The sequence below is a fragment of the Glycine max genome, chromosome 9 (genome assembly GCF_000004515.6).
Source record: "Glycine max cultivar Williams 82 chromosome 9, Glycine_max_v4.0, whole genome shotgun sequence".
NCBI classification, from domain to species: domain Eukaryota; kingdom Viridiplantae; phylum Streptophyta; class Magnoliopsida; order Fabales; family Fabaceae; genus Glycine; species Glycine max.
In genome coordinates, this window is record NC_038245.2 from 47,385,642 (window position 1) to 47,395,552 (window position 9,911).

At 32.8% G+C, this 9,911-nt stretch overlaps 1 protein-coding gene and 1 long non-coding RNA gene across 2 annotated transcripts; one reads left to right on the plus strand and one right to left on the minus strand.

Annotated features, from left to right (window-relative positions):
- Nucleotides 1–1,140: 1,140 nt before the first annotated feature.
- On the plus strand, nucleotides 1,141–7,256 carry LOC100777711 (putative RNA-binding protein Luc7-like 2). Its single transcript, XM_003534454.4, has 13 exons — nucleotides 1,141–1,494; nucleotides 1,589–1,641; nucleotides 1,991–2,159; nucleotides 2,247–2,310; nucleotides 3,079–3,158; nucleotides 3,309–3,462; nucleotides 3,870–3,931; nucleotides 4,125–4,187; nucleotides 4,655–4,713; nucleotides 5,033–5,114; nucleotides 6,078–6,124; nucleotides 6,221–6,466; nucleotides 6,985–7,256. The coding sequence occupies exons 1-13, from the start codon at nucleotides 1,348–1,350 to the stop codon at nucleotides 7,001–7,003; spliced, it is 1,245 nt and encodes a 414-aa protein (XP_003534502.1). The 5' UTR covers nucleotides 1,141–1,347; the 3' UTR covers nucleotides 7,004–7,256.
- Nucleotides 7,257–7,864: 608 nt separating this feature from the next.
- LOC112997801 (uncharacterized) lies at nucleotides 7,865–9,155 on the minus strand. The gene is made up of 2 exons (XR_003262885.2): nucleotides 8,934–9,155; nucleotides 7,865–8,526 (listed from the first exon to the last, which is right to left on the minus strand). It is a non-coding gene; the product is annotated as an uncharacterized lncRNA (long non-coding RNA).
- Nucleotides 9,156–9,911: the final 756 nt, after the last annotated feature.

The following is a 9,911-nucleotide window of genomic DNA, read 5'->3' on the forward strand; positions in this document are numbered from 1 at the left end:
TCAACTGTAATAAAAATAAACATTGCTAGCCAGTGGAAGAAAATAGAACAAATTCTATATCTAAACAAAAAAAAGATTACGATTGTCTCCATACAATTTTTTTAATATTATTTTGCTATAAAGATCTTCAATGATGGGTTGCTCTCCGATGGTCTAAATTTGTATTCACGTTTTTTCATACTGTGGAAGTGAAAAGAGTACTCCCGTTGGAGTTGCTCTAAAGGAAGTGAAAATCATTAAATTTTTTAATATTCTAAGCTTTCTAACAATCACATAAAATTTGACCTCTTATTAATGTATTTTCTAACACTTTCTTACACCAAGACAAGATTACAAACTTAAAATTAATTAAATCAATTTCAATGTCAGTTAAACTAACAAATTACTTGTTCTTAGTATTAACCTTTTTTACAAGATCTTCAATCACAATTAGTGAGTTTTCTCACTTATTGTTTTGAAGTGGCTTAAGTCTCATTTGTTAAATGTTTTATTTTATCTTATGTAAAGTCTCTATTTTATTAATGAGAATAAATACAATTATGACCATTCCATCATATTCTATCAGAATTGATCGCAATATTTTTCTCGAGACTTATTTAACTGAATGATCTTTTTAAAAAACTTAAATTTAACTTATTTGTTAAATAAGTTAAATCATATCAAACCTTAAACGAACTCAATCATAATCACTCAAAGTACAGCTCAAACAACTTCCATCCCCTACATCCCAGCTTGATACGTCCTTTCCAAAGGTTACTCGTCCTCCAGTTCGAGTAAAACAACTATCTATCAATTTTTTTTTAAGAAATAGTGTTCTCAAAGCACATATGTTTCAAAAACAAAATTTCATATAATGTTTTTATTCCTCCGATGCTTTTAAATTAGAGGATCTCATTCACATAATCAATACACTTTTTTTTTATCGTTTAAGCAATTGTTTTATCACATTATTTTTTAATTTCCTTTTAAGATTTTGTATATTTATTTTATTATTTAATGGGTGAAAATAGAATAAGTATGTTAAATTACGAACAAATTTTTATATTTTTAATTTCTTATTGGCATTCATATAAATATATAAATATATATATATATATATATATATATATATATATATATATATATATATATATTTTGTTTAAAAGAAAAATAGAGGCAAAGCAAATGTCACCGACCACCGAAGCTCTCTTAACCCTAACACTGGTTGACATTGCATATAATAATAGCAGTGTTTTTAGAGGGTAAATATTCATTGATTCATTGATTCCAGATCCTGAACTCAACAACAACCCAAAGATAAAAAGCACAACACAAGACACTGAACTCGCACTCACTGGGTTTTCAACCATGGATGCGATACGGAAGCAGCTCGATGTGTTGATGGGAGCCAACCGTAACGGCGACGTCCGTGAAGTCAATCGCAAGTACTACGATCGCGACGTCTGTCGTCTCTACCTCGTCGGTCTCTGCCCTCACGAACTCTTCCAGTTAACGGTAACCTTTTTCTTCCGTTTTCTCACTCCTCGTTCTTCGTTTAGGGCTTCATTTTTTTATTTATTTATTCCCTTTTTCTCTGTTTCCGTTTCAGAAAATGGATATGGGCCCTTGCCCTAAGGTCCACTCCTTGCAGCTCCGGAAAGAGTATCCTTCGAGATCTAGGGTTAGGGTATTGCTATCAAAACAAAACAACACTTTGCTTCAATTTAATTTCAAATAATCACGGGGTTAGTGTAATGTATAAGGAGTGTCAATGTGATGTTTTTCAAAGGATATAAAAAATTAAAAAGGTATCTGGAGAAATTTGACGAATCTCAGGGATGCTAGTGTAATTTACTCATTGAAATTATATTCAAATTAAACAAGGTCGTTTCATTGTCTTAATTTTTAAAATTGAACGATAAGAAAGAGCAATGATTTTTTTATGACATGTCATTAGATGCATTTGTGTTGTGGTTAGTTTGTATTCGGGATGGTGCTTAACTGTTTCTAGATACGAGGAGGCGAAAGCAAAGGGGACCGATAATTATGACAGGGAGTTGGAGGATGTAATAGATAAGCTTATTGGTGAGTGTGATAGGAAAATTGGCAGGGCTCTAAAGCGGCTCGAGGACGACGATGCGAAAGCGGCTATTGCAATTTCGGTCTCTGAAGTTACTCAAGTGAGTCTTGATTGAGTCCTTGTTATGTAAGGTTTGCCCGTGGCAATGATTTTGCAAGATGTGATGATTGTTTTGTTTTGCTTGCAGACAGATGAGGTGCTTGAGTTGTCGAAGCAAATCAAAGAGAAATTGAAAGAAGCTGATCAATATGGTATTGTACTGTTGTTGTTACTGCATGAACTTTTTCGCTTTTAGATGATTTGGTGTTTCTGTGTCATTAATTGTAGAGAAGAATAGATTGCTAGTGGGGGATAATACGTTACTTGGAACTGTTATGGCCATAAACCGGTGAATACTTTTTGTCTCAGTTGTGGCCTCTGGCTTAGGTTGAATATGAATATTTTTAATTGCAATTTTTGTCCTTGGTTGTGAGTATGCACTTTACTTGTGGAATTCAGCAAATGTTTGGTAGGCGTGTTTTGTTTTAGGAATTGAATGGATCCTTGTGTATAATAGGTATTTAGGTCCCTGTCCCTAGATAACTTCTCTTTTAAAGTCAAATGATTTAATTGTAAATTCTTTTAGTATGAAAACTGTAGAACAAATTTCAACTTCATTAGATTTAAAACTAATTGATATTTTATTTTATTCTTAACTCAAAATTGATATGAGACTTGGTATCAAAACTTCTTATGCTTGATTTGATTATCTTTTATCATTCCAATAGTCTGGTAAATCAAGTGAAAAAGAGTCAAATTATTGAAGTATTTGAATATCTGATGCGAATGAAGTCATGGTTGGTGCTAATTTTTTAAATTTGGAGCATCTCTTAAATGGTAAAAAACCTGATCCTTGTTATTTTTTCCTGCTTTTGTAAAATAGAACATTATGGGTTCATTTGATCCATGTAGCTGAACTCACGGAGTGGGAAAAGGTTTGGTTGTTGAGGTTTTTAACTTTGTCTAAATTGAATTTGCAGATCTTGAAGGCAAGTCAGATCTCAAGATTCGAGCTTTAGAGGTTGTAGAGGAACTTAGAACTAAGAGAGCGGACAAGCAGGTTAGTGATCTCCCATGAACATGAAGATCCATGTGTGACTGTAACTGTTGTATTTTTTCCCCCAATTCAGGTGTTAGACCATCAAGATAATTATCTAATTTTTGAGGAGATACTAACAATTCCTTTGGCTTCCTATCAATTTCCAATCAGTCTATGCTTCTTTTAGATGCCTTCAACAAAGATAGGGCATCTTTGCCTACACCTCTGCCAAATCCACCACCTTTGGCACCTCTTCCTGTAGTTGCTCCTGATGCTCGAACACAGGAGATGATAAATGAAAAGCTGAAGAAGGCTGAGGATCTTGGTAAGTCAGTGATACTCTTAAACACAAGTATGTTTTCTATTTTTTGCTTAATTTTTACACAAGTGGCTTCTCAGCTAAAACTTCCTCTGCTGAATTTTGATTATAAGATTTTATGAACAGTTGAACAAAATAAACCAATCCAAAAACACACTGTTGAAATTGGCTTTAAATTCCTTTGGAGTTTTAAGTGGCTCTGAAATTTGCTATATTTCATGTTTTAATATTAATATCAATATATAATTGAGTGCTGCTTGGTAATCATGACTCATGATAGCATTTTTTATATTTTGGTTTTGTATGCGTTTAGCTTAATGATAAGCAAATTTCAAGAGCCACAAACTTTGTCCTTTGCGTTCTCCTAGGCTCTTTACTTTTTATTTAATGATATGTATTTTTTGAATGAACAGGTGAGCAAGGAATGGTTGATGAGGCTCAAAAAGCATTGGAAGAGGCTGAAGCACTTAAGAAGGTCCTTCATATGTTTTATTATTATGGATTTCTCTACAAAGTTACTGCATTTTTTGTATTATTGTATTTTTGCATACTATTTTAAATTTCAAATTGTGGAATCCATGTGTAACTGGTGTGTTTGCATGCTTTCCTTATTAATTTCTAGCTTTTACTTGTGTAATGGCTCTAATAATCTGATTTTTCTATCTCAGCTTCCTGCCAGGCAGGAGCCAGTGTTGGATTCTTCAAAGTATACAGCTGTGGATGTGCGGATTGTGAGTAGATTTTCCATGACCTGCTGTAACTATTTATATAATTAGTATTAAATAATTACATTTATGTGTCCCCCAACACTGCAAATGATACATTAGTATAAATTAAGTGTACGCAAGAAGCTTCCATTCCAAGTCCTCTTAAGTTTCATAATTCTTGACTGTGTCTGATAAATTTACATTATTAGCTATTTCTCTTTTGCATTCAACTCGAGAGGTATACCCTGATATGCTGTGTCCTGAATGAATTCATTCCAAGTGTCTGTGGGAGAGAAGTATACACATATTCATCTCTTTCCAACTTTGCAGAAAAGTAAATTTTCAAATAATTTCCCATTCATTGCCATGCATCCACAATTTTTGACATACTTGATATTTTTTTTCCTGAGAATTTATGGCTTATTTAGTTGTATTATAATATATAACTATAGTGATTCTTATACCTCTTTTACTCATATATAACAATTCAGACTGATCAGAAGCTACGTGTGTGCGACATTTGTGGAGCATTTTTGAGTGTTTATGACAGGTAACAACTGATTTGTGTCCCCTACATCTTTTCCCTCTTTCCTTAAATTTTTCTAGGGATTTATGGAGTTAGAATTTGGGGTTTCAAGTGCTTCAGCTTTTGACCCGTTAGTAATACCTCTTGTCACCAGCAGGCTCTTGTGCCAGTTTTACGAGGATAACTTTTGCAGCTAAAGAATGTGCGTCTTTTCTGTTTTTTGCTTGTAGATCATGCTATTCTTAGTTAGAAATTTTTGGGGAAATAATGCCATATATCAATATATTGTCCTGCTGCTTTTGTATGTTTTGCTTTAATATTTTGATTTGTATTATTATTACAGTGATCGCCGTTTAGCTGATCATTTTGGAGGCAAACTTCATTTAGGGTATATGCAGATTCGTGAGAAGTTAGCCGAACTTCAAGTAAGACATCTTTAATGCATTTCTGATCTTGTGTGTACTTACCATTTTGATTTGATGTTTGTTCTGGCATTGAATGTAAGTCATTGCATTTCTTATCTATACTTTTATTAAATCTATCCAACCAGCTGATACATGGCATCTCCTCATCAATTGGCTTTGTGCATCATGTGGATTTTACTCTGACATTTAATTTTAAATTTTTAACGCCTTTTTTTATAATTTTATTTTTGCTGATATTTGCCAATGATCTCATCGCCACCATTCATGTGATTTCTCTTTTCCATTTTCTCTTATTGTTGTTCCTTTTATAACAAAACCATTCAACCTTTTTACGTTTCACGCCAATGCTCATTCCCTAGTATCATTTTTTGTTTGTTTTCTTAATAGAAAATGGGGATATTTACCTTTTATTTTGATGCATTTGTTTTATTTATTTTTTATGCTCATTTAGTTATTATTATAATATAAAGAAAATGAGAATGTTTCAGATTATTCTCTATCTTCCAATAACTGAATAAAGTTATTCAACTTGTGTCTTCAGTGGTGATCCTTTTTTTTTTTTATCTGCCTTCAGTGGTGATCCTTTTTTTATTTTTTTTTTATCTGCCTTCAGTGGTGATCCCTACCTATCATACCAAAAAAGTTTGTCACTTGTGCACCCAGTACTATTTAATACCAAAAAAGTATGTCACTTTGTCAATGATGTTCAATACCAAAGAGATTCTTTTTCCCCTGCAATTGTTAACTCTAAATGCTACTTCTGATTATTTCCAAGTGTATGACCATAAGGCAAAAGGAACGGACAAAAGAAACAGATGGTGGGGTTGACTTTGTTTGGTCAGGGGTTGTGTTTTTTGTCATGTTTATAGTGTATTTTGGGAATTTTGTATGTTCAATAATATATCAACTTTTAGTTTAATTTGGAAGAGGAAGGATCTTAAACCATGCTGTTTTCTGGCTCAGGAAGAAAGGAACAAGAGCCGAAAGACTGATCGGCTTGATGACAGGAGGTAAATTTCATTGCTTAATACAACATAAAAATATTTTGATGGGCAGTGAAATAAAGTTTCATATTTAGTTAAATATTGTGTGCATTATTTGCATAGATCAAAAGAACGGAGTAGGGATCGAGACAGGGAGTCTAGTAGGGACCGTGAACTTGGTGATAGTCGTGAACGAGGGCGAGACCATGATCGTAGGAGCAGAGATCATGATAGGCATTATGATAGAGATCGTGGATATGATCGAGACCGTGACAGAGACTCAGACCGCACCCGCTCCTATGACTCAAGAAGTCGTCGGAGGTCACGCTCTAGATCCCGAGAGCGATCTAGAGATTATGATCGACATAGGTACAGAATTCCTTGACTATCCTTGAATATTTCCTTTTTTTTTTCTTTTTTCAACAACATGCTTGTGTAGTTAACAATGGAAAAAACTTCAGGGGATCCAGTGAGTGACACAAGTTGGCCCATGATCTAAGAGTTAAGTAGGGCTTACTAGATTGTCTCTCTTAAAGCATCCCTTGTGGTATCCAAATACAAGAGGAGCACAGTAAATTTCTGTGTTGAAAGTCTTTGCTTTATCTTCCTTTGTTTGATTCTTTTCTTTTTCTTCCATTATTATGAATTTGGCTCCAGGGTGTGTACTTTAGAGACAAAAGTGGGGGATTTCAACTATCAAAGAAAAAAGAGATTGGTTTGTGACACATGCATGGATTGTGCATGTGCATATGATGATATCAATTGTTGATTTTTTCTTCAATCGGTTGAAATCCCATAATTACTTCAGCCGTAAAATAAAGCGAAATCCTTATTTTTTTTTATTGGTGTGTGTACCTAACCTGCCATGTATTTTTTTTTTTTGCCAGGCGTCATGATCGATACTAGCAATTGCCATGAATCTTATGGGTATGAGAAAATGTCTAGTTTAGGTGGGTGTTGAACCTCATGTTGGACAAATAATTTTGCAATTTCTTCTGTGTTGAACCGTTTCTCGGATGATGGATGTAACTTGAGCTTAGGTGTCGCTAAATTATGGTTTGATGTTGCTTTGCAGACATTAAATCCAATTTGTAATCTGCCTTACTTTGGAGCAGTTCTTGCTATTGTGCTTAAAAATAGTAGTTTGATTGGATTGCCATTTACAGTCCTCGTGCAAAATAAATAAATATATAAAATGCTCACGCACTTGTCACATTCGTGTTTTAAGTAACTTAGGAATTACTGATAAAAAAGTAACTTAGGAATTGACTTAACCAATCAATTTTGCTTTTAATATGGTTCACCCTAGAATTCAACTAGGCTTATTTACAAAAAAAGTGTTACTATAGCATTGGTTACATTAGAGAATAAAAATAAAATTGCAATTTAAAGTGGTGTTTAACTAATTAAGTGGTTAAATCAGTTTGGATGATTGTTGTCCAACAATTATGTAGGCATTATTGTTTTTATCTTTTCAAGTTCGTAAACGACTGTGTAAATCAATTTCCTGAATGATGGTATGGTGTATCTGGATTAGGTTCCTCTAGAGTTTAATGCAACTGATTTTGGTGATGAAAAGTAGATTCATCTTTCTGGTCCGGGTGAATGGTTTTGGTATATATCCTTGTCTTTCTGGTCCGTTTAAACTACGATTAATAGTAGTATCAAAATTAAACTTAAAATAGCATTAGACATCTAGTAAAAAAAGAACATTTGATAGATAGACAGTAGATTGCCATTTACACTGGTGTTATAAGCTTTCCGTACTTTTATTTAATTTCTATAGATTAAAAAGTATCAGCATTGGCGTTTGTACGTAATTTTGAGCAAATCTATTTGTGAAGGAACATGGTTAAGTTGTTGGTTGATTGAATCGTCCATCATATGACATACACAGTAGCACACACCATAAACTGGATACGGCAATTGTATGACTGAAAGGCTCGATTGCAATGTGGATAGATACAAGGAAGAAAGCAACACTGTAAACGAAGCAGATAAGACTGAATATAAAAATGGCGGAGGACGAGGAGGACGTCGTCGAGGGTTCTTCGTTTTTAGAGGGAATTTCTTTACTGGTTGGAACACTACTTCCAACAGAAAAACGAAAATAAATAAAATTGCAATGAAGCATTAAATACAACAGAGGATAATTAAAATCAATCTTACATAGTCTTGAATTATTTTTTCTTCCAAAATATAGCTTTTGATTAAAAAGTTCTTATGATACATCAATCATATCTATGAAATTTCAAACCAAACCAAAAGTGTTATATACAAGTCCCCATGATAAACAAGTTTGTGTTGATGGCTAATGTATAGAGAAAGTCAAACAGTCATAGATAGAGGAATACCTTAGAGCTTCCAGACAATTCTTTCTTTAACTCTGCAAGATCATCATCGACAGAAGAGTTCTCCAGCAGTGCAAACTGTAAATGACAGAGTAAGAAACGCCTTTTGTTTTGTGTGAGGGAGGAAAGGATTCAACCAACCACACAGATATAAAACTTAGAAGATGTGGCTCAAAACAGTGAACTGCTGTAGCAAAATGCAAATTATAGTGTACACAAAATCAATAGCACATACAAAGATATACTTCAAGATGAATGCAGCATTACTAATAATGAAATGAAAATAAAGAAACTTCTGGATAAGGGAAATAATAGAAAGGATCATAAAAAACGTGCCAGCTTTTACAATTGTGCCCAGCTTCTGGGTGAATGAAATCAAAGGATCATAAAAAACGTCTCTTCCCATAGGGTATAAGAGAAGAGAGGGAAAATAACAACAACGTGTGATGATACATAGGCTAGAACAAAGGCAGGGAGGGACTTACAGCGTTATCTGAGAAATGATGATTTAAAGGGTTGAAGTGTGGAATTTCTTGTTCTTGTTGAAACGAAGCCCGAAGCCGTGATTGGCGTGGCCTTCATAACCATGGCCATTTTTTTTTCTCACTGCTCAACTAAACCCTGTGTGTGTTGTTCTCTCTGTTCTGCACCGACCACAATCTGGTTCGAGTTCGACCCTCCTTTTTCTCGAAATATGATGGTTTTGTGCCACGGTATAACTACACCCACTTCACAAGTAACAAGATAGTGGTAGAAACTCTATGTAATTATTATAGTGTTTTTATAATCAATATAATAATTAAAATAAAAGTTAATAATTTTTTAATAACAAAAAAATCAGAATGAATATAGTGTAATTTAATTGACACGTTGAATTTCTGAAAAAGAATATGAGTTTAATTCTCACAATGTCAATTCTCTCTCTTTAATTGGACATCAAAATATTTCTTCAAGTTATAGGGGTTTGGAACAATTATAAGACTAATATTTTATTAAGAATATTAATAAACTTCTTCACACTCTTTCTTAAAGATATGTTTTGTGGGGATTTTAGCTAATGTTTTCTCTAAAAACTTAGCGTGTTTACAAATTTATAATTAAAGGACAATATTAAGTGCATAATATAATACTACTTAAATAATATAATGCAATAAAAAAATTATATCATAAGTGTTCATGTATCTTTATTTTATTTTGTAGAGGAAGAAAATAATAAAAATATAATAATCTATATCAATATATAAAAGAGATATAACCTTACGTAATTGTTTTTTTTCTTCATATTTTTAGATTATTTTATCTTATATTAAAATAGTAATAATAATTAATCATCTTTAATAATACATATTAAAACTGATTCATTAACCAATATTAGATAATAACCTACTCACCACTCTTTACTTTTATTAAATAATTTTATTTTTAAATCATTTTTTAAATTTAATTATTTTTTCAACTTATAT

Bases quoted from the DNA above. Each gene is read 5' to 3' on its own strand.
- LOC100777711 (XM_003534454.4), top strand. From the start codon at position 1,348: ATGGATGCGATACGGAAGCAGCTCGATGTGTTGATGGGAGCCAACCGT. The intron at 2,160-2,246 runs GTGAGTCTTGAT...TTTTGCTTGCAG, and splicing joins CGGTCTCTGAAGTTACTCAA to ACAGATGAGGTGCTTGAGTT. The intron at 3,159-3,308 runs GTTAGTGATCTC...ATTTCCAATCAG, and splicing joins CTAAGAGAGCGGACAAGCAG to TCTATGCTTCTTTTAGATGC.